Source organism: Centruroides vittatus, unplaced genomic scaffold, assembly GCF_030686945.1.
Source record: "Centruroides vittatus isolate TY-2023 unplaced genomic scaffold, ASM3068694v2 scaffold_1152, whole genome shotgun sequence".
NCBI lineage: Eukaryota > Metazoa > Arthropoda > Arachnida > Scorpiones > Buthidae > Centruroides > Centruroides vittatus.
This window is the reverse complement of record NW_027122670.1, coordinates 1,593,040-1,618,677: the sequence shown is the minus strand read 5'-3', so window position 1 is coordinate 1,618,677 and position 25,638 is coordinate 1,593,040. Positions and strand designations below refer to the sequence as shown.

The following is a 25,638-nucleotide window of genomic DNA, read 5'->3' as shown; positions in this document are numbered from 1 at the left end:
TTGAGAATCAATATGTAAATTAAAGCATTGACATCATTAATTTTGTCTACAATATTTGTAATTGATAAGCAGTAGTTAAAATTTTTATTATATAATAAATATAGTATAAATATTTAAAAAGTATTTTTTACATATTACAGTTTGCAACAATAAAATAATTACAATTGATTTTGAAAATATAGTAAATATAAAATAATTCATTTCAAATAGAAAAAATTGGCATTATTATATAGATGATTGAAGTATGTCATATCTATAAAGCAAGTAAAATAATTTTGAATAAATAAAAGAACTAGCATTAGAATGTAAATGAATTACAAAAGAATTGAAAACATTAACAAACAGTTCCCAACCGATTATATATTTTAAAAACAACTGTTGTAATGAACTTAATATATAAAAAATATTTTTGATAGTAATAATTTTTACTACTACTTATTGATTACAAATATTGTAAACTAAATTGCTTCTCAAAAACATTGCTAACTGAAGAGGAATTTTAAATCCAAAATGCACTTTAGCAAAAATTTTTTTATTGTGTATTAATTTATGATAAGCTCTCATTATAGATATCTATTTTATCAATTTAATAAATATAGATTTAATTCTATCTTTTAAATTCTTTTTTTGTATATCTCACCTTAAAATAAATGAAAATTAAAAATACATTACTTTCATTAATAATTTATAGTAATTAATGTTAAAAAATGATAATATTAATACATAAATTTTTGATATAAGTATGATGAACTGAAATGAAATGAAAGTGCACTTTTTAAAATCATCTGTATTTCTTTTATTATATATTTTTGTATAAATGTAAAACATTAAAATTTTTACAATTAACAATTTTCAGTGTATTTTACTTAATAATTTTGATTAAATATAATTTATATTAGACCCAATACCAGATAAAATAATTGTGATAAAAATCAATGTACTGCAATAATATATTTTTTCACATATTCTTTCAAGATAGCAATGAATAATTTGTTGAATAAGATACGATTAAATAGCATGATATTCAACATTAATAGAAAGAAATTTACATTATTATTATATGTATTATATGGAAATCATCCATTGATAATTTACATACAATACTTGTTTCCATTAATATTAAGTATCATGTTAGTTAATTGTGCCTTATTCAACAAAAAATTATGTAATGTTTGTTATTGTTTAAAATCATTGTATAATGTAAGATTTTATTTTTCAGTTTAGTTTTTAGTTATTAAATTTTGGCACAAATACGAAATTTTATGAAAATAATTGAAATGGAAGTTTTCCTTTATATGGTATATTATTATTGTACTAATTCATGTACTGAATATCAGTATTATAACTTAAAATGCACTTTTCTATATCAGATATGAAATAAAAAGTATAAAGCATCATTTGATTATTTTATTATTATTTCCCAGTTATTTATTATCTAAATACATAATATATATATATAAACTTAGTTTTAAATGTAAAAATTCTTATAAATTCTTATTTTTCATTTGTTTTTGAACTGAAATATATTATAAAATGTATGTTTAGATAATATATTGTATAATGAATTTTAAAGTTTTATTTTAAAAATATTTTGGTTCATTATCATATAAAAATGTCTTCTTTCCAAGTGTAATTAAAATTCAAATCCTCATGAATGTGTTCAATCCTAAAAATTAAATATATTTCAACAATAAATTAGATATTTGAAACGGTAGTACAGTGGGTGATCAGTTAACGAACAAATCGGATAACAAACACTTTCGCAAAAGATTTTTATGTTCAGACAACGAATACACGATTGGATAATGAACACCTCACAGAACAAACACAAGAAGAAGCAACATAGAATAATGAATACCAATTGGTCATCCCTTGTCTTCAGGCAACAATTCAAAACTTTTTGGAGCTTGAGAAACGTTGACATTGATGCTCAGCCCAGTATATATTGATTGGATAGTATTCCTCCAAACTTTGAAACTCTTGTAATTCCCCTTTTATTTTTCTGATAAAAACAATTCTTTTATATTATTTGCAAGACTGTTGGGCGGGCACTTGTTAAGTTTTGCACCGATTTTTATATTCTAAAGGTGGGAGTATAATAGCAAAGGTAGAGAGTGGGCAGAAGATGTCTGATGTTGCTGGGCAGTATGGCTTGAACAGGTCTACAGTAGACCGCAGTTCAATCTTATCTATGAACTATACTGTATAATCAAGAAGGCTCAAGCAGCTTAAGGAGTAACAAAAATCACATCTGAGAAATAAAGAATATTGAAAAGCTCATAATGGAACCTGAAACTGATCTGATGACAGAAGAATGCTAAGAACTCTTGAATGAAGAACACCAAGAAACTCAGTGAGATATGTTTTCTTCTGAAAAAGAGGATTAATGCCAATATCTGCTATTAGAGATCTTTTGAAGTGGGAGGATATCAGAACAACAGTCTTAGAATGGCATCCAAACCAGGTTGAGGTTAATAGGCTTAGGGATCTCTACAATTACAATGCTATTAATTACTTCTGAAAAATCCTGAAAAAGAGAGGAATGCAATCGACATTAGACAGATTCTTTAACCACCACAAATAGAAAAAAAACATGACTAATAAAAATGCAAGACTGTGTGTATATGTATTTTTATTATTACAAATAAACATAGTAAGAAAGTATATATTTTTTTATTTTTGGGTGTCTCCACAATGAATTAATCAAATTCCCATAAAAACCTATGGTAAATCGATAATCAGTTAACGAACAATTCGGATAGTGAACAAAGTCTTGGAATAGATTATGTTCATTAACAGATCACCCACTGTATATTAGAATATTACCTGTATATAAGATATTAAATCTCCAATTAACCAATAGAATTACGATCAACTTTTTTAGGCAGTCTAAACTACAGGAGAAATAAGATAAATTATAATAAACTGATATAAATAGTAATGATAGTAATATAAAAGAATGTTATATATACCTTTTCTCTTTGTTGTACTCGTGTATAAACATAAGGAGAATATGATGGAGTTGGAATAAAACGACCAGTACCAGGATTAACATTTAACTAAACAAAATAAAAATTGTTATTTCATAGGTTAAAAGCATTATTTACATTTAAAAAAATTACCTTTCCATTGTCCACAACTACTCTTCCTCTTGATATAACATAAATAGGAACACCATGACATGTCATTCCTTCAAAAACATTAAAATCCACTAGTTGATGATGAGTCTTTGCCTGAATGGTTCGAGTTGTTTCACCATCCCAAATAACAATATCTGCGTCAGAACCCACTTGAATTCTACCCTAATATATAAATTTAATTAGAATCAGTAAATGAGAATATTCATTTAGAAGATCTAAAAATTATTTGATTTTACCTTTTGGGGATAGATGTTGAATATTTTAGCTGTGTTTGTACTAGTTACTGCTACAAAATGACATGGATCAAGTTTACCTGTCATCTATTGTTAAATTTATTTTTGAAATTCTGTATTTATTAGTTTATATCAAATTAAGTTCATTAAGATCTTTACTACTTACCACTCCTTTCTCCCAAACAACTGACATTCTATCTTCAACTCCATTTACTCCATTTGGAATCTTAGTAAAATCATTTGCTCCCAAAGCTTTTTGCTCCGCAGAAAAAGTACAGTTGTCACTGCCTGTTGTTTGCAAATCACCACTTAAAAAAAAAATATATATATTATATTATATTTTTACTTACAATAATAATATCTTTTGTTCATTACAGAATTATCTTAAAAAAAACAACTTTTGATAATTAAAATTGTAAATATTAAGTACTGTAACTGTATTTAAATGTTTAATAATTAAATAACACAATTTACTAAAATTATTAATGGAAAAATTTATTTATTTATTTATTTTACAATGACTTACAGCAATGTCGTAATGACAAAAATGGCTGATCCCCTGAATAAACATATAGCAATCCTGAAGATTAAAATTGAACATGTACAACACACAAAAAGAACATTTTTGAAATGGCATGAAAATTAGTGAGTAGATCAAACATAAAGGTCTTTTTTACAGATGGATTTAAACCTATGAAGATCCAGAAAGTAAAATTATTCAATAATTGTAACAGACTTTTGATACCTGAAGAAAAAAGATTTAAGCATAACATTGAGACAAGTGTATGGGGAGTACAAACATGTTGTATCTCTAAAATTAACAGAAAGAACATGTATAAAAAGAAATTTAGAAGAGAGAAGACCATTAAAATATTTGTAGGAATAAATTCAATCAAAATAATTGATACATTTATAAAAATCGAAGAGACCTAGGTAAATGCAGGCAACCTTGGGAGAATCAGTTAGAAGGTTTTCTAGTTTATTTAAGAGGAGGTAAACCTTTGCTAACTCTGTAAGAAATTTATTCAAAATGGAAGCAGGGCTGATGCCCAAATAAGTAGAGCATAATCTATTAAGACACATAAACAGATACTATTTAACAATGTTAAAACACGTGAACAGATACTAAAAATATCTTCTCTACTCACCATATCCAATCACCAGGAACAAACTATCCTCCACAGCAGAGATGACTTTTCTTTAGAGGCTACGCCTCTGCCAAATTTTGTTTTTTAGTATCTCTTTATGTGTTTTAACGTTGTTAATACAGTAGAGTCGTTAATCCGAACCCCAGTTATCCGAATCACCAGTTATCCGAACGATTTTCAGTCGGACTGTGTCATGCTGAATCGAACATTTTGGATACTAGATTTACTTCTAAAGTATAATTTTCATGTTTTTATATTCTTCAATATATTTATTTTGTTTGTACAAAATAAAGAAATAATTTTTAACGATACAATAGCCTCGATTATTATTATAAAAATTTTCGTAAGGCTTAAAATCGACGAAAATTCAACACGAAGCGACATGCAACGGAGAAAAATTCAACACAAAGTGACATGCAATGAAGAAAAATTTGAACATCGGACAGGTTAATATATTTTTTCGTACATAATCAGTTATCCAAACAACCCCAGTCCCCAATTGATTCGGATTAACGACTCTCTACTGTACTGTATTTCTGCCAGCCCTATTTTACAAAGAAATACATACAAAATAATCTATTAAGGTTTGTACATAAGTAAAAAAAGTGCTCAGACTGTACTTTTACTAGAAATTGCTTTGAAATTTCTCCATAACATGCCCCTATGAATTGAGATGTTTTTAGTTAATACAGTGGTGCCTCATATAACGTACTTAATCCGTTCCAGGTGCACGTCCGTTAAGTGAAACGTCCGTTATAGGAAATGCATTTTCCCACAGAAACACATGTTAAAACATCTAATTCGTTCCGCAGCATAAAATAACCGTACTGTATCATTAAAAAAATGAACATGGGGTGCGTTCTTTTATGCCTCCGCGTAACTCTTCGCGAGCGACATCCGTTTAAAAACTCCTGCGGAACGCGTTCCTAAATTCCGGTGGGAGTGCGCGCCGTCGAACGGCAAAAACGGCCGCTTGTAGCAGTAGTTTATTGTGGAAAGCAACATGGCGTCTTCCATGGCTCAGATAGTTTCATTTCCGGGTCCATTATGTGGTTTTATGAATGAGAATTTAGAAATTGCGAAAGCGCCAGTTAGCGCACGCGGTGATGTAAATGTCTTTACGAATTTTTTTTTCGAGGATATTTTGAATGCTCTTTCAACAAATAATCCATTTTATGGTTAAATTTTACAATTGGGCCCCTTCTTTTGCCTTTTAAAGCTCATATTTTAGAATTATAGATTCTTCCATCACGATACTATTGATAGTGCGGGCGCCGCTATCTTTCTTTCTTTCACCATCGTTCCTAAATGCCTACAAACAGCAGCGCACTCCCGTAGTAGCGGAGACGCAGAGCGACTGCTATTAAAGAACGCACCCATGGAGCAGTCACCAATTATGCGGGAAAGTCCGTTGTTCGCAGCCAGTCCGTTGCTCGAGTCACGTAACGGCCAAACAGAAAGTCCGTTGTTCGCAGCGTCCGTTATTCGAGGCGTACGTTATACGAGGCACCACTGTAATTCTATATGATATTTAAAGGAAAGTCTTAAATCAAAAACGACACCAAGATCCTGGACAGTATCAGCTACATCAAGAATGTGGTTATCAATATAAAAAATATTGTGAAGATAGCTCTAACCAGACTATAAATCATAATTTTGGTTTTACTTGTATTAATTTGCAAGTTAACGGTCTTAAATGAAGCATTAAGATCATCAATATCATATTGCAATGAGTTATGACAAGAATTAGCAAGTTTTATGTCATTAGCATAAACATTTACAAAAGAAGATGTGATTTGAGAAAGGGATTAATGTTTTCTATAAACAGTAAATTGCTAAATATAGATCTCTGAGGAATACCAATCAAACGGGTAAAGTGTGTAAAGTAAAAGTCTGAAATTTTAATTTGACAGGAGCAATACAGAAAAAATTATTAATCTAAATCAAAATTTTATCATCAATTTCAAATTCAAAAGTTTATTTATCCAATAGAGTACTAGGGACAACGGAGTCAAAAGCCTTAGCAATGTCAATACATATTACATAAGTAGAAAGTTAAAATTTGATAAAATGTAACGCTGTGTTTCAAGGAGGTTATATGTCGTGGAGTGATGGTCTAAACTTGAATGTTGGACTGGACATAAATGAGAAGTAATTGGAAAATACAAAAATTCATACAAAAAAGTTTCAAATATTTTTAACATTGTTGGAGATAATGTAACTGGACAATAGGATTTTATTTCTTTTTGGGAATGACAGAAATCACAGAATGGGACCATTGAGGAGGAATATAACTGGAGTCCAAAATTTGGGGAAACAGATGAAGGAACAAAGAGGCCATCAAGGGAGCAAGTCTTTTATAAAAAATAGATGGAATTCAATCAGGACTGTAGGTGGAAGTAACAAGAGAATTTATGGTTTTTTTAAGAACTGAAAAGGTAAATAAATGATTGGAAGTATTCCCCAAATGGCATGCATCAATATTCTCGGCATGTGATGTTTTATAATGATCTTCTGGGATTATGTTAAAGTAATGTGACTTAATGTTACTATAAACACTGCAGATGCAGTCATCATCTATAACATTGCTGTTTTATCTTTGATTTTGAAAATTAGCCTTAGACAAAATTTACATGGTTATTAAGAGAATAAAACACAGTTATATAGCTGTATTTTATTCTCTTAACATCATAATGGTATCAAGCATTACAGGAATTTCTGTTACCTAATATTACTGTATTACTGCTGCATTGCTGCATGTACATGAATCCAAAGTTTTTGTATACAATCAATTAGATTAAATTAAAATTTTTCAAAATTTACATTTCTATTAAGTTAAATAAGTTGTGTTTATGTTTAATCAGTTTACAATCAACATTATTATTGTTAATTTCTCAATAAACATTCCAATAATTTCTAGACAGAAGACATTCCAAAAGAATTTTGCAACACTAACTCTTGCTAAAATAGTATTAACTTAGAAATTTTAATATAATTAATACTAAACCTGTCTGAAGATTCTGATGTAATATTATCTATATTATTGAATTTATGAATAATTTCTAATCACATGTAAAGGAACACAATTTATAACTTTTATTAAACATCCAAGATTGGCCTTAAATTGAGCAACAACTGATCTAAATTTTATATAATCCTTGATAAATTTAAAATAAAGATTTAATGAAGTTTTTATATTTGAATAGATCTTATATTTTACTATAAGATCTATTCAAATATAAAAACTTTATAAAATCTAAACATAAATTAATGTTTATACACTGGAGATATGAATACTTTAGATGTAAAAATTAATGTCCTTATATGTGGAATATTAAACTTTTTCTACAATATCAAAAAGTTAAATTATTCATAAGATATTCATTACACACTTTCAGAAGTATGAAAATGTTTGAAATCCACAAAATTTCATTCAGTTATTGCCTCACCTAAGAAATCAGTCTCTTTAGGAGATTTCTATTATGATATTTAGAGAAATAACAATCTCATACTACACATCCACAAGAGCCGAATTATCGGGCTAGAGTTGCTATAATAAATAAATAATTAATAAGACAATTTGGCACTAAGGCTCGGCGTTAGGCGCCATCTCTTACTAAACTTAATAATTTTTATTTAATCTCATACTATTTTAGATAAATTTATTAGAGAATAAAATCATCTTTGAGATAAAAAGGCAATTTTTAAAATTTCTTTCCTCAAAAGTGATTTTCTAATGACTATTTACAGAAAAAATTGTACCAAAAGTAATGCCAACATCATACTATGTTAGCAATAAAAGAATAGCCATAGCATCAGAAAACTATGTCTGGTAGTGGCACTGTCATTTTACTCTGTAATATAAAATGATATCACTTGCATCAGCCATGTCAAAACAGTATGATGAGAAAATGGGGGCAGCTTCATGTTATTTTGACAGTGTGGAGTATTGAATTCCTCATTAAGGAGAAAATTTTTACAGTTGCTAGTCACCAAAGACTAAAATGTGCATATAAAGAAGTTTTCATAAGTGTTTGTAGCATTAGACAATCAGATGATGGGTTAAACAGACATTATAGATTAGTCATACAGTGGTTATCTGTAGGACAGTGGCATGCCGTGACATTTGATGATAGGGAAGCTGTGTTTCTGTAAGAAGCCGACTTACAGGGGCAATCAATTAATTGCACATCAGGGCCCATTTGTATTCGTTTGTTCGATAAGCCAGTAAAAACCGTATACTTCTTTAAATGTATTTTTAATAGATTATCTGACGTACTTAATAAATAACAGAGGTAATTATATTGAACTTTCTTATTAGATTCAATAAATTCCCTATGCCCTCTAAATGCCAATTCTTACTTTGAGAAAAAAACATATAACATCTATTAATTTAGATATATCTATTAATCGTAATTATCTTGTTATAATTTTCAATATTTATTTTATATTGTCTACCAATGTTAAATTCTATTCTATTTTAATTTCCAAATTACTTCAATTTTATGAAAGAATCGTCATTCGTCATAAATTTTATCGTCAAAATGTCAAAATTTTTTTGTTGACATATTTATATTTAATTTAGGCATTGGTCTTTCTCTTTTAATAATGTTTTCTTTTTCATTATATGGTCTTGAGCCAAAACTTTTTGAAATAAATTTTTGAATCACTAGCCACAATATAAGGGCTAAAATTAAAATTATAAAAAAAACTTACTTGGTAAAACAAAATGTGTGATGAACATACATACCTAGTACAAAAAATTCTTCAATTGTATGAATATACTTTTAAAGAAACTTATAATTAAATATAACTTTGTGAAAAAACGTACATAAAAATAACAAAATATTCTTTACTTTAAATCTTAAAACAATCCACTTAGTGAAATAGCTCCCTATGAGTGGCTAATGAATAGAATCAGATGCGTCCTGGTAGGTGTGTGGCACGTGCGTGCATGCAGCCTGCCAAATCCCGAGGGTGCCAATACCAGTCAATGTCAAATGCCTCTTTTGTCGCATCACTAGTATATCTCAAAGGACACCAGAGGGCTGTTGTAAATTTTAAACGTTTCTCACCATAGCTGTATATATGTTAAACTTAATAGTCATTTGTTTTCTAACTACTGTAATTCGTTTTAGTACCAGGTGTACATGGAAATCAGTTCCCCACTGTACTGAGCTAGTAATTGGTTCGGTTAAGCTTTTGTTTAAGTAAAATTCTGGCTCTTTCAGCAGGGTTTTATTTACGTCCCCATTCCCTAATCTCTTAATTATTTAACTACTTCTTAGTAGAAATAAGTCGAAACCAGTTACTTTGTACCTGAATATCTGTAGTCTTGGGAAAACATTGGAAAGACAAATTTTTATGACAATGGATATATAAATCGTAAATTTAAGGAAAATAAATTCTAGAGCTTTTTTTTTGTACCATTGTATGTCTCATTCATTAAATTTGGTTGTAAATGATGCTGCCAAAGTAACAGTTAATTTTTTAACACTGTACTAGAATTGTACACGTTTTTTCTGCATCCCCTTACAGATGGGACATACTAAATCGTAATATCACCGGTTTAACATTGAAATCCGTAAGTAATATAAGATGGGAGAGCAGAATAAACACAGAATAAATATATCAAATATTATAATGGAGTTTTTTTTAAACTCCTGTCACTATACAGAACTATCATAAAAACATGCCAGTAAATTCCTATCGGTTGGGTTATAAATCTAGTCTACAGTGGGCAACCTTTTTTATAACATGGGCCAGAATAAATTTTACGTTTTTTCTGCAGGCCGTAGTAGTTAATTGACACCTTCTTGTGACTTGTAATTTTTTTAGTTTGCAAATATGAAATAAATAAATAAAAAGTTAATTACTACATTTATTTCTCTTATCGTTTTTGAAAATTACAAAGAATTGGAAAAATAACTATTAATTAGTTATTTTTCTAATTTAATAATCTATTAAAAATCTCGCGGGCCGGATAGAAACTTTTCACGAGCCATAGCTGGCCCGGGCTGGGGGTTGCCTGCCATTTATCTAGTCTGCTCATGATTCACATAATTGGGTGAGGGTGGCCGAATATCTAGCAGGCGGCTAACAGCCCAGAACTGCTCCGGGATATAAAATTGGATGCTTTATGCGTGTGTTGCTTCTACCAGCTAAATCAGGTGAGGTTGGTGCTCTGTAAAGCACATGCGCCAATGCCTATATAAGCTGGCTGATTGGAAACTGACCCGGTTTCGACATTCCTTCTGCCACCGAATTATTCGAATATACAGTAGCAATCTTATCATTTTTTTCACATGTAGTATAGAAATTTGTAAAAGATACATAATGCAGTTATAATAAAATATTAATTTTAATTAATCAAAAGTATGTTAAAATATGAAAATTTATATTTTATAAAATACAAGGGAAGGTCATTGGAAGGTGGAAGCAGCACTTCCATCACTTCCAATGACAGCACGCCACTGCTGTAGGATGATTCTAAAGAAATCAAGTAAGACAAATTTGATGCTCCTATAAGAGAGAATCAACATGTGATAATTATAGAAACTGCTACTGCACATTTTGGAATCAGCTGTCATGTAGTGCAAGCAATGGTGAAGAGTTAGAGATATCAAAAAGTTTGTTCCCATTGAATCTGGTGATTTCTGCTGAATGACCAGAAACTGAACTTATTCCCTACCACTGCAGATTTGGCCTATTCAGATACTTGCCAGTTTGATTTCATAAAGAAGCAGCTTGAAAGTCAGCATTTACAAAAATTACAAAGTAATCATCTAAGCTGTTTTTCATTTTGTGTGAACTATTGAAACAGATTTCTAACAAAATATTTTCAAACTTCTATAACAATGACAAATGTGTATTGGATCAGAATGGAGATTATGTATAAAAATGAATAAAAATACATAGATTAACTGACATGCAATATTTTCTTTTCAGTACCATTATTTAGAAGTAAAATTAATGTAGTCAAAAATTTGGTACAAATTTTGTATATAGATTTTAGCAAAAATATTTGTTTTTCCAATAAAGAAATCAGAAATACATTTTTTTATCTATCATCACAGGATTTAAAGACACAGTTTCATGAATTTCAATTAGATTTTTGTAAATATTCCAAACTTGTTTATTGATAAAAAGTTTTTTTTATACATTATGTGAAATCAAAAATTTTATTACTAGTTTTACAAAACTTCTAAAAGCAATAACAAAATAAACTCTGTTTTAATACCTTGCTAATAGATCCATGAGATATGGAGGTGTTGTAGGATCAGGTCGAAGAGGCGGTGACATAATATAAGCTGCTGATCGATGCCAGCATTTGTCAAAGTACGGTGTTCCATCAGTTCCTAAACTGGCTGCAAGAGTTTCACCAAAAACTATATTTCCTATAGAAAGAAAATTATATTTAAAAAATATATATTAAAATTATAAATAATTGAAATCATGATTTCAATTAATTAAGTAATGTAAAAAATATTACCTCTCTTTCTTTTTTCAGCTATTATATCTGCAGAACTTTTACTCATAACATGAACAACATATAAAGGGCAGTTCATTTGATTTGCCAAAATTATTGCTCTGTGTGTTGCTTCAGTTTCGACCTATATATTAATTAATATAAATATAATTAATTAATATTTTAACTATTAATTTAACTCTAAAGTTATTTTATAACTTTGTACTTACTTCTTCTGGCCTGCTATATAAATGCCCTTCAGGGCCAGTAATTCCCATTTCTAGCAGTTTTTTAGAATTCTGTTTTTATAAAAAGACAACTAAAAATCATTATAATATTAAATATTACTATAAAACTTACATTAATCTAGAATTTTTGATTAAATATGAAGTTGTTAAAATTAAAAAAAAGTTTAAGTTAACAAATCAGTTAAGGATTTTATAAGATATAAATTTCAGTATAAGAAAAAAATTAATGTTTAATTTGAATTTATGAAATATTTGATGCTTGTTTTAAAAAACTCAAGATTTAAATAATACTTGTTTATTGTAAATGTGGAATTAAAACAACTGTATTAGTTATACTAGCATTTAAATAAATATTTTGCTAATTTGTAGTTATATAAAAATATTTAACTAACTAATTGTATTTAATTTTTATTACTGAAATAATTCATAAAAAAATTTCAATTCTAAGTTTTATATATTATTTTGTTTCCAAATAACATTTTCACCCTTTATTGAAGTTGAAAAGAGTTTTTCAGAGTAAATCAAATTAAATTGGAGGAATGTTTATAATTTATGAATTATAAATATATCAATGGCCTACAGTGAAAACTTCGTAAGTCTTGAAATTATTTTCTAAGCTTTATGTCAAGTTTACCTCTCAAAATCCAAAAACACCTATGCTTTAACACTGAAAAATTAAAGCCAACATTTTAAAACCATTAAGTGTTTTAAGTGTCCAAACCCAAAATTTTTGGACTTCAATTTGAAAATTTCAGGCCTATAGATTTCCATTGTCATCTGTCTTTCTGTTATCTGTTAATCTCAAGGAGTTAAATAAATGAAAATAGAGACCACATATGGAAATATTAGGGGCCAGAGACCCAAATTAACTATATATAAACTTCTGATCTGGACCCGAAGTCATATCATTTTTAAAATTAAAATATAATCAAAAATTGCAGCTTGGCATTGTGACAATGTCACGATAATTAATTGCTCATTTCTTGTGTTTCTACAAATGTTGCAAATTTTGTGTTATGAGTTTTTCACTCTAGGCTATCAATATAGTATATATACAATACACTGATGTGCAAAACTTAAGCAACAATGTAATTTTTAAGCAGATAGCCACGAAAATGTAGAAAAGGCTTGTTGTGATCAGTACATTGGACACCCAATTCAATAGAAATATGATTCATATTCAGGAAGACGATATCACAAATGACGTGAGGGCACGCAGAGCAAGACTACAGTAAGAAGGCTGTGATTCCATACTGTATGTGTTCTGTTCATTTTTGTGCTAGTATGCTGTATTCATCCTTTAAGTACAAAATACTGTCTCTGTATTCTGAATTTCAATGTCTTGATCAAACTGATTTCTTGCAAACTTACAGCAAAAAAACAACTGTTGCTTAAGTTTTGCACACCAGTGTATTAAAGTGGTATAAAACAATTTTTTTAATTATTAAATTTAAAACCTAACCTTAATCCATTTTTTTTCATGCTTGCATGTAAAAAGTTATACCAAACTCAAATAATTCTATTAATATTTAATAACTATATTAGCATATTTATAGAAAAGTTATTATATACTATTTCAAAACCTACTTCTTCAATGATGTCACCATTTTCAGCATGGACCAATGCTAGTGCCCCAACATTTTTGCAGGTTTCAAACACTTTTAGAATTTCATAATCTCTTAACATCAAATTATTTTTGTATGCCATAAATATTTTAAAGGAATTGATTCCTAATTAAAAAAAACCCATTAAAATTATTAAAGTTTTATATTTCTTGTTTTAAATATTAAAAGAAGAAATTATACAAGATATATTATATAACTGTAATTTTAATTACAGGCATCCCTTATCAACTGTGGGAGTTACGTTGCCAAAACAAAAGCTTTATGGATAATACAGAGTTAGGGGAAGAAGAAAAACCATGATATTGATTATATAACAAAAAATTTAAATTTATATCAAAAATACAACATAACAAAAGCGAGGTTGAGGCCGAAGTTTTAAACGCGAAAATGTGCACGTCAGACGTTCGGCGCCGCTTCCTGAAAGCCTAGAAGTTTGACAATGGTGTTTGGAAAGTCAGTGGAATCATGCTCAACATTCCAAATGCCATTGTCAAACTTCTAGGCTTACAGGAAAGCGGCGCCGAACGTCCGACGTACACGTTTTCGCATTTAAACCTTCGGCCTCAACCTTGCTAAAAATTCTGTGTATCATATGAAATGAAAAAATCTCAGAACTAATCAAACTGATTGAGAAGTACCATAGTTCTTCTTAAAGAAGCTGCAAATTAAAAAACTAATTCATTTTGTTTCTCAACTTTTTTAAAATTTCTTTGTAGGGCATCAGCAATATTTTCAGTTGTCATTTAAAGTTCAAACATATGCTCAGTGACTAGATCAATGTTTATAAAATGATCGATTGGTCATACTCTGTATGACATTAATAATATGTAAATAAAGCATTTATATTTATTTCATTTAAAATACGATATAATCGGTCATCAAAATATTAAATAATATTACATTACAGAAATTTTTTCTAATATTTTTTTATTAATTAAAATCTTAGTTAGAAAGTTATCTAAAGTTAGGAATTGTATTATTTCAAAACTGCAGTTGAGAAAATCATAGAAATCTTTGTCAGATCACAGGATGCCTGAAAAATGGATTAACAAGGAATTCCTGTACATCACTACTCAATAAAAGGTAACTTAAAAAAAACAAAATTTTTGTTACATTTCAGCAAAAATATCTTTATAACAGTATAATATTGTTTTTTATATATATGAGCCATCCTCAGAATATATAAATTAATATTGTTAAATTCATATCATGAGGATATCCTCAAATTTAAATTTGATTATTATTTAAGTTTAATACTAGAACTACTGACCATCCCTAACTTTTCATCTTTTTACCATTAATATTTTATCCTTACATCTCTAATATTCTAAAAGATTTACATAACATTTTTCTAATTATATATATTTTTTCTATTAAAAATAATTGTAAATATTATATATAATTCTCTATAAAACTGCTAAACCTAGCTTAACGTTGATATAAATACTTTGTATTATTATAATGGTTTACTTTATTTAGAAAAAGATAAAATGTGAAAAAATAATCAAAGGTTTTTAGAAAACTTATTTTTTGTCACTTTTAGAAATTAAGTAAAAATAGCAGAAATAGTAACATAATTTAGTTATTGGTCTGAAGCCAGCAAAATTATTAACGGCTGACAATGGTACCCTAATAGGAACACCTTTTATAAAAAATATATTTTTGTGTAACTTTTGCTTTTTGTACATAGTACAAAATGTAAAAACACAATAGATTCATTATTTACTAAAAATATAAGTGCATTTTTGTACTAATATATTCCAAACTTTAATTTACATTATAAATATATCTATCACTAAATTAGTTTAAATTGTTTACTCTCTATTAATAAAATTTTTCATTATATAAATAAGTTGACTGTTTATGTACTTTGATCAAAGTGAGCAACATTAGCAATTCTAGATACAATTCTAGATATTTGTCAGATATAGTATTCACATTACTGGAATCTAAAAATATTAGGTTACTGTAAAGAAATTTTTGCTAAATATAACTTAATTACATATTATAATAAATTTTTATAATTTGTGAAGTAAGATATAAAAACATGTTGAAAATTAGAACTATAAAAATCAAGCCCAAATTATATTATATTAATAGATATAATTCATACCATACAGGTCCCCATTGCAAGCATACATGGTGAGTGTTCTGTATGATTAAGTCAGATGAGTGCAGAGTTGCCAACTTTCAGAATCCCAAATTCTGAATACTATGGAAAAAATCACCAATTTGAAAGAATGTTGAGGAAAAGAAAAGCTAACATCAAACTTGGGAACATTTTTTCCTTCCATTGATGATGATGATAAAAATACAGCCAGATGGCTGAGATGGTTAAGGTATCAGTCTATTGCTCTCACAACCTGCAACAGACTGTTTGAATTTGGGTGAACAACTTCAGGAATTTTTCATGGGTAATCTATTCTAGATATATCTGGCACTTGTTCCTTGCCACTTTGCCACCCCCATTGTGGACCTGGCTGAGCCCATCTTGAGCTCAGCGAGGTCCACAATGGGGAGTGGAAGTCTTCACACCTTTCAGACTTCCATCCAGCTTGAAACTTTTTAAACACCCAGCATATAGCCCAATTTAGTGCCAAGAAACTTCCACCTCTTTCCTGAACTGAAAACATGGCTAGGAGGGCAGAGGTTTGAGACTAATGACAATCTTCAAAACAACATTAAGGCCCATCTCAAGTTACTGGCGGTAACATTCTATGAAGAGGAGAGTGCAAAGCTTGTCCATAGATATGACAAATGCCTCAATCTTCACAGTGATTATGTTAAAAAGTAACCATGCTTTTACCTAACTTTTGGTAATAAATTCATTTTGTTATTTACACTTGTCTTTGTTTTAAGGACCATCAGAGGTTGAAAAAAAAAAAAAAAAACAGCCTATGTATTTAAAAAGATCAGATAAATACTTCTGACATATTTAAATATTTTTTGTTTCTAAGAAATTTAAATCAAATATAAGATATGAATTTAATATATACTGTATACTACAATAAGATATAATGTGTGTTTATATATAAATTTTAGTTTGTTATTAGTATGTACCTTTTTCTTTTACTAAAATTTCTATTTCTTTTTTCACCTGATCTGACCAAGATGGAACAACAACATGTAAACTATAATCACAACAAACTTTTTCATCAGCCCAGCTTCTCCATTTCTCATAGCCTTTCAATAAAGAATCTTTATCTGCTACAAAATCAACTGCAATGAAATACATATATATGTAAATTCATATTATTTTATATTTACATTCTAATTATTTAATTTTGACATACTTATCATAGTAGTTCCTCCTGCTAAAGCTGCTCTAGTTCCAGAATAGAAATCATCAATGCTTATAGTTCCCATAAAAGGAAACTGGAAATGAGTGTGAGGATCAATACCACCTAATAATTTTTAATAAATCAGCAATTATAATAATTAAATATCTTATTATATCACACAAAAAATAGTTATTTACCTGGAATTACATAATTTCCATTTGCTTCTATGATTTTAGTGTCTGATGAGACTGTTAGATTCTTACCAATCTTTCTAAAATTTATTTTAAAATAACTTAATTATTACATCATGTAATTATAAAAGGAATTATTTTAAAACTTTTATTCATAGAAATCTTTTCATTTTTATTTTTTAATTCATATTTTATTGCAAATACAGTATGGTGTTGTTTTATGCAAGAATTGTGAATCAACAGATACTGCATAAAATTAAATTCCAAGTAAATTTGTGTTCCTTTCCAAGTAGTCTCAGCTGACTGTCTAGACATGTAATCATTTACAATTGGCAGAAAAATGTTTAAATACATTTATGTTCTTGTAATAAAGAATAACATTTAGTCTGATACTTTTGAATATACAAAGAAAAATTTTATTTTACTGTATTGTATTCCAATACTTGAGAAAAATACAGTACATGCAAACTAGAGTATTCACTACAATTATTAGTATTCAAAAGATTCTCATGTTCAAAATATCAAAACCTGAAAAAGAATGATTTGTTTCAGTGGCACTAAGAGTATATTAATCTAATTATTTGCCATCTACAAAATGTAACATCTTAGAGTAATTATGTTAATATATTAGAGTAAATATTATAAATTATTCAATTATTATGCCTTTGTGTCCTTTATAATAGCTTAACTTTATCTATGTATACTTAGTACAATTATCAATTAACAGGACTTATTTTTTACACATACACTTTAAGCTTGTGTTTCAGACTTGTTTGTCCCTCCTCAGCAGGCATTCAAATAGCACTTTCTACAAATCAACAATTAAAAATATTTTTTGTTACAATTACCAATAAAAATTAAAAATATACACATTGTTTTTCCTGTTAAGGAAAAGTCCTGTTAATTGATAATTGTAGTAAGTATACAGAGATAAAGTTAATTAAGAAATTATAAATTATTCTTTAAAATTTTGATATAGTAGGCTTACCCAAATAAAGATGCAGAAGACCTAAAATTAAATTATTTAGTCTTGTTGAAAATTGAATCTGATCTTATCAAGGAAATTAATTTTGATAATATTGTAGATATTTTCATCAAAAGCACAGCTAAGCACATACCAATATACATGTGCATTGGGAGAATTGTCCTGTACAGTATATGGTTGGCATGGGTGCTTGGTGTAGTATTAGCTTGTTGGTAGCTTGTATATACTTGGTCAAAATCGATTTTGGCCACCTTGCTCCCAGAACAGTTGCCATAGAGCATTTGCATTCTTGTTTGAACTATTTATAAACAACTTTACATTTATGAGACTTCACTGTATTAGGTTTATTATTTTTATTTACTATTTTTCCTTTTGAACATTTTTGGTCATTTCGCCAGTTGAGGTAGAGCATTGTCACTTCATCCATCAAACCAACCTTGAATGATTTTCAAAATCACATAAAACAAAATTACTTTTTACTCCTCATAAATTTAAAGCTGCAAATTATGCAGTCCTAAATGTGTTTATCTGAATCTAGGCTAATTTTAGGCTAATTAAATGATGCTCTTTACTTTGTCATTGAAACTTTTATGCTATCTCTGTTCATTAAAAAGTTACAGTAAAAGCGGTCTTGAGGACATTTTTATATTGAAAATCATTTTCCAGATCAACAAAAATATCCCATCAGATTCTTGTGTTATAATTAACATAAGTGATTACAAGAAACTCAAGTTGCTAAACAGAACACATTTATTCAACATGTCTGCTAGACAAACAAAAGGTAAAAAGTGGGTCAGTGAGTAATGGTCACATTAAATAAGAATCTGCCACTACTCAAGTGCCTCATCGTGGTCAAACATGACAGTAAAACAAAGTTAAATCCATTAACAACTTATTACATAACTATGCTAACAAAATCAATATATCTTCAGTACTTTTGGAATGAAAAGGATGCAAGAGACTTTTGACTCACCCTGTAAAAATTTATCATAAAATTTAATGTCCTAAGACAAACTATAATTAGTTAAATTCACAGCAGACTCTCCCACATGTGTTCCTCTCTTATCCAGACTGATCAAAGATGAGCAAAAATTTTTGAAAATATTGTATATTACTCCAAATCTTACCTTTCCATACTGTGGTATATACATTTAAAAAAATTTTTGTTAAAATTGAACTGAAGCTCATAGAAGAACATAATGCATCAACCACTGCTACATTATATCTATGCCTCATCATTATCACTGATGTGATAATGACGAGGCATAGATATGATGTAGCAGCTCATCAGAAAATTGAGAACAAAACAAACAACTTTAACACAATATTTTGAAAATTAATTGTAATTATCAAAAATAAGTGTCAAAGTCAAAATAAACAATTTTTTTTTATACATACAGTGAGCATATATATTACAGTCTTGTTTAAAAATTCTCTCTCTCTTATTTGGATTTTTCTAATATCCAGATCACTCTCACCCACATTAGTTTGATATGGGAGAGTCTACTTTATTACAATATACTTACGATATAATTCCATTTTCTACATAGACATCACCACTGAACGAAGCATCATCATTTGTAATTAAACCATTACGAATTAATAATTTAGTATTTGCTTTCTGAAATAGAAAATTTTATTTTATTTTAAAAAATGAAAAAATTAAAAATAAAGAATAAATTTTAAAAAATTCTAATGTGGAAACAGTCTATCATAGGGATTAGATTTCTCTCATGTGGAGACATACTATGCTAATGTAAATCCAGACAGGATTCACAGAAGTGCCATTGTAAATTTTCATGAATTTTCTATTTTATTGTCAAAAATTTCCAGTGCCTTAAAATCACTAGATTTAATGCTTATTCTGTACTTACAGAAAAATTATTAAGTTCATAACATAGCATAATATAAAATTCTTTGTACACTTTTGTCTAAAGCTAAATTATCACTAACATGATCAGTTTAAACTTTGAGAATTATCAATTTTATGGTAATTAACTGTTTACAGCAATATGATGCAAATTATATACCAAAAGTTAGTATGCTCTACAATTGCTTCTAAAGAAAGCAGCAATGATTTCTTATAAATTTTGTAAAACTTCATCCAGATAGTAATTTCTGTATTAAAAGATTCTTATAAATTGTAAAGTAATAAGATGATGAAAGACAATAGCAAGATTCAATAGTGAGACACATGCAAGATAAAGATAAGAAAATAACTGACTGACCAAAAATAGGGTCATTAGCCTTTGTTTTTGTCCATGTGCATTTAAAAACAGTCTGGCTAAATTTGCAGAGATGCCAACCTAAGAAGTGGGCCATCAGTAGTACAGGATCATATCTCATGATTGGAAAGTGGGGAAGATGGAAAGCAATGTCCCTATCCACTCTACTTCCAATATGACATCATTGCTCCAATTTTAAAATACTCATAAACTATCTTCATTTTATTCCAAAGTAAGTTCTAATTCAAATTATCACCTGAAACAAATTATAAAATTATAATGGTACTTAATATAATAGCTTGTATTTATTTCTGCAGGAAGGCCATATCAAGATCTATTGAATTAATTAACAGTGAATGAAGGAGAAATTTGGACAAATGCTAATGTCTTCTAGTTAGTTAATAGGAAAGGACAGCTGTGAACAGTTGTAATTAAAAATGGAATGCAAGATCTTTTGCACTTGTCATTTAATCTGTGGCATAACCAGAGGCAGCGGCATAGCTAGGTTCTCCAGGCCCAGTGCGGAACCAGATTTGTGGGCCCCCAAAAAAAAAATTTTCTAGCAGGGATGTCCTTTTCCGTAATAGTAATCAGGAACGTCCAAACAAAAACAAGTAATTTTTTTCTGTAAATTTCAACTTTTGACTTTATTTATTCCATTTGTGCAAGGTAAAACAAATAATCTTAGGATACATTTAAATTTTAAAAACTTACTTTATGAGCTTTCTGACTAGCAAAATCAGAAATAACAGAATCAATATCAATGGAATCAGTAACTTCAAGTTCAATGGATAAAATGGTAAGGTTCGTCAATCTCAGTTGTAAATCTCAGGTTTCGTCAAATCAATCTCAGGTTTTTAATTAGCTTCAACTTGGAAAAGCTTCTCTCACAAGTTGCAACACTAACTCTGATCGTTAAGAAGATTCAGAGACCGATTTCTATATTTGGTACCGAATCGATTAATTTGTATCGATGAATAAAATTCAGAAGCTCCGTCGGTCTATCTTGACAAATCAGGTTAAGTTCCAAAGATACAGCAATGAAGGTATTTTAGGCGTTAGGTATTTTTTTGTTTACGTAAACAGACTAAAATATTTTTGTGTAATGGTTTATATAGTGTATAACTAGATTAGAGTTGAGTTGCTGGTTTTCCTGCGTAATAGGGGACCCAGCATCTCAAGCAGCCAAATGCCAAATTTTGCTTCGTTCCAATTGCCGTGAAAAATTTTTTGGTTCTTTTTTCCAGGGGCCCGGTGCAGACTGCACCTACCGCACCCCCTAGCTACACCACTGACCAGAGGGGTACAAGGAAGTAAATGTTCTTCCTAATATTAATTTTGTTCTATTTACCATTTATTTTATGACATTCAAACAAACACTCAATGCCTATTTTATCCCTTTGCTCCTCCATCACTTCAAAACCTGGCTACTCCATTGCTTCTAACAACTTTATTCACATTAAAACTCAATATTTTAAATTACATGTGAGTGAAATGTAATATAATAAAAATAGTTTAATTAAAAAAATAATCTATATTAAATTACTTTTTTATTTCATAACTATTTCAAATAATGTGCACATTCTAATAAAGTCTATCATTGCAGGGACAGGGCTGGATTTACATAAGGGCATTTGGGGCCGGTGCCCAGGGCCCCCACAAAACTATGTTTAAACATAATTTTTTTTTCTGTTAGCGAGACAGCCTAGTGTGGCCTAATCACGAGGGCCACAGGCAGAGAAAACCAAACCAGGGAAAAACCTATGAAACAGAAAATTTTGGGAAAAAAATTTTACATAGGTATTTTTCAATTAAATTAAAATAATTAGTTTTATACAATAAAATATATGTATGTTTACAATAACCTTATTTTTAAATAAAATTTACAACTTCCTAGTTGAAATCGCTGTACAGTATTTTGTGTAAATTTTCTAAATCATCAAATTTGCCTACTCTTAAAGGGGGGACCCCCACTGTATTTGTGCCCAGGGATCTCTGACTGTTAAATCCAGCCAATCAACTGCATAAGCTTACAATGTAGTAATTAAAGATAATTCAGAGAAATAAAAATTACATCATGTATAGCATCTGGAGGAGTCATCACATATTACAATAGCATTACTTTGTGGATGCAAATAAATACATAAATTTCAAAAGAGAAAAACTATTATTATTTACAAACCTGAAAACGTTTATTGGCATCCATATTTTACTTCAGAAAAATATGAAATTAACTGTTTATCTCACCTCAAGTTCTAAAATCAAGGTTATAAAAGTTGATAAGAAATTATCTCAGATTTATCATATTCCATTTAATTAATTTTTTAAATATTGAAATAGTAATCTTAAAAAATTATATTATTATTATATAATACTGCGTGTAGTTATATATTTTTATTTATTTAACAGACATTCAGCAAAATCATCATCATATTATATAAATACAGTAATGTCTGTAACGCTCGTTGAATCTAATAAACTACCGTATAAGATCTTTACAATTTGCATATTTCTATACAGAATACGATTTAGGATTTCTGCTTTGCCCCTTACTTTTTATTAATTCTCTCTCAAAAGAAAAAAAACGATAACATTCACTTATATTCTCCGCTAGAAACTGCTGTATCAACTTCCATTACTTAAGTGATTTACCGCGAAAATTTTCGAAGGTTATTAAATAAATTATTTTCGAAAGAAGTTCAAAGAACCCGCAATTTTATTTAAAATTATGTTTGCAATTTTTAAATAACATTTCGAGTGAGAAATAAATTTTTTATTAAAGTGAAGCAGCGTATCCTAACATTCGGTATTGCTTGCTCATCAGTATTTCTTTTGCTGACTGCTAGGGGCGCTGGCGGATGATCAAAGGGACCGGCCTCTAACTTGTAAGTGAAACTACTGGTGTTTGCACTAATGCTACTATTTTGGTTTAATAAATATTTCTGCCACTTCGAGCGCTTCGATCGTGCGTTGTCCGAAGTTTGGCTGGAGTCAGCTGTAAACATTTAAAATTCTTTTAATATATGAAATTTTCTCGGTTTTAACTCAGATATTGTTTTTATTTATTTTTTTAAAGAACCACTTATAAATATTACTTCAATTCGGTTTTGAACATTATTTATTCGTAAATGTCGTTAATATTTATATTTCTATTAACTGTCACTTTCACGATTTTAGACTTTAAATTGATTAAACTGTGTTTTTGCATACAATTTGTGTTCATTTTTAAATATTTTTTGGGAGTTTACGTTAAGGGCAAGAAAACGTAGTCAAAAAATTTTTAGTTAAGCCTGTATATACATTATTAATATGGAATGTCTTCGGGATTCCCCGACAACGTTATGTTTGTTTAGTTATGACAACGGAACACTTGGACGATCTGCCTAGGGGGATTCCTTCTGGGAAGTCTTTTTAAGGGAAACTGGCCCCTATTTAGGCCTTACAGACGTGGAGAAAACCCGGAAAACTCCACGTGGCCAGCCCGTCCGAGCGAGGCTCGAACCCATGACCGAACTACCAGTGTTCAGGGAACGAAGACCGACCGCTTGGCCACTGGTGGGCTGACAACTCTATGAATCAGAAAGAAAAGGGAATGAAGAGAATTATATACATTTAATTATGGAAATGTATAGAAATGTTAAACCATGTGTTAAGATAGAATAGATTTAAAGTTTTACAAAAAAAGAGATTTAGGATTTAGAGTGGCTTTGAAGTTCATCAAGGTTAAGCCCATAACTTTCTTTTTATTTAATAATATTAGGTAAATTATTGAAGTTTGCAGTGAGAAAAGAGTTATGATATATGTTATTCACAATTTATATTGTATTTATTAATGATATAGAGAGAGATTAAAGTTGAACCACGTTGAACCAGAAAAGTTAGAAATAGGTTAGAGAAGGAGATTAAAAGTTAGTTCAATCTAAGAACTAAATCTACTGAGATTTAGTTCTTGGATTTCGAAGTCTGTTAAAAAAAAAAGATTATTAGAAGATGGTGAGTTACAGGTTGACAAAATAGGTAAATGTAGGATGCAAGTGTGCCTTACGTCTTTTCCTGCCCCCCTTCGCTACGTGGTGAGTCCGACTCGGTGGAAAGGAGTTGTGTAAATCTGGGTGTGTAACCGAGGGTAGGAGATTTATTGGAGGGTGTTAGAGAAGTTAGAACGGAAATAGAGAGAGGACGAAAATAGAGAAGCGAAGTAGTGGTGGTGTGTGAAAGTGCGTGTGGAATTAGTCGGGAAGCGAGAAAGTAAAGACTGCAACCAGGTCAGCGGGAAGATTTCGTTCCCGAACTGTTTCCTGTCCGATGAGTAGTAAAAGAAGCGGTATACTCTAAACTCATTGTCGGTACGTTCTATGTCTGCGCATTACGGGAATTCTGTAACATATTTGCGAGGTTGAGGCCGAAGTTTTAAATGCGAAAACGTATGCATTGGGCATTCAGCGCCGCTTTTCTGTAAGCCTAGAAGTTTGACAATGGCGTTTGGAATGCCGAGCATAATTCCACTGACTTTCCAAACACCATTGTCAAACTTCTAGGCTTACAGGAAAGCGGCGCTGAACGTCCGACGTACACGTTTCCGCATTTAAAACTTCGGCCTCAACCTCGCTATTATTTGTCGGGAGAATTGTAACGCTATTCGGTAGATTGGATTGTCGGGCTCCGTACGTTTCTGTGTGTTTTCCTGGATGTATTGTAGGTTCCAAGGAAAATTAAAGGGTTATCTTGTTAATTTGGATAGTTGTCTTTGTCTAGTCCCTATTGAGATAAATGGATTCCTCCTTATAAGCGTCTGCTCCAGTGGCGTAGCGTGGGTGTCAGACGCCCGGGGCGGAGGAAAATTTCGCCACCCCCTTATTTAGGTATTTTTACAAGATATTATTATTTATTGTGAAATTTTGCCGCCCCCTAAAAGTGCCGCCCCCACTACGCTACGCCACTGGTCTGCTCTATCAAGCACGCTTGTTATCAATTTGTCCCATCGAAGAAATCACTAAAGTTCTCCGTGTCGACTCGTTCGTACTTTCTATACCCTCACACAAGAGTTCAGACAGTATTATTAGATATTGACAGTGATAGTGATTAGGGATGTAT

At 29.8% G+C, this 25,638-nt stretch overlaps 1 protein-coding gene across 1 annotated transcript; it reads right to left on the bottom strand.

Moving 5' to 3' along the window:
* Nucleotides 1–1,538: 1,538 nt before the first annotated feature.
* On the bottom strand, nucleotides 1,539–23,144 carry LOC136986581 (dihydropyrimidinase-like). Its single transcript, XM_067284165.1, has 16 exons — nucleotides 23,098–23,144; nucleotides 22,727–22,799; nucleotides 19,846–19,940; nucleotides 17,341–17,414; nucleotides 17,156–17,266; nucleotides 16,923–17,081; nucleotides 13,825–13,967; nucleotides 12,220–12,288; nucleotides 12,014–12,134; nucleotides 11,762–11,918; nucleotides 3,540–3,681; nucleotides 3,377–3,460; nucleotides 3,123–3,302; nucleotides 2,973–3,059; nucleotides 2,827–2,894; nucleotides 1,539–1,666 (listed from the first exon to the last, which is right to left on the bottom strand). The coding sequence occupies exons 2-15, from the start codon at nucleotides 22,748–22,750 to the stop codon at nucleotides 2,853–2,855; spliced, it is 1,488 nt and encodes a 495-aa protein (XP_067140266.1). The 5' UTR covers nucleotides 22,751–22,799; nucleotides 23,098–23,144; the 3' UTR covers nucleotides 1,539–1,666; nucleotides 2,827–2,852.
* Between the last annotated feature and the right edge of the window lie 2,494 nt (nucleotides 23,145–25,638).

What these genes read in the sequence shown, in the direction of transcription:
- LOC136986581 (XM_067284165.1), bottom strand. Translation starts at nt 22,750, where the DNA reads ATGGATGCCAATAAACGTTTTCAG. An exon ending in CTCATGGATCTATTAGCAAG is followed by an intron (nt 3,682 to 11,761) that starts GTATTAAAACAG and finishes TTTTTTTTTAAG; the next exon opens with TGGTGATTTGCAAACAACAG. An exon ending in TCAACATCTATCCCCAAAAG is followed by an intron (nt 3,303 to 3,376) that starts GTAAAATCAAAT and finishes TTTATATATTAG; the next exon opens with GGTAGAATTCAAGTGGGTTC.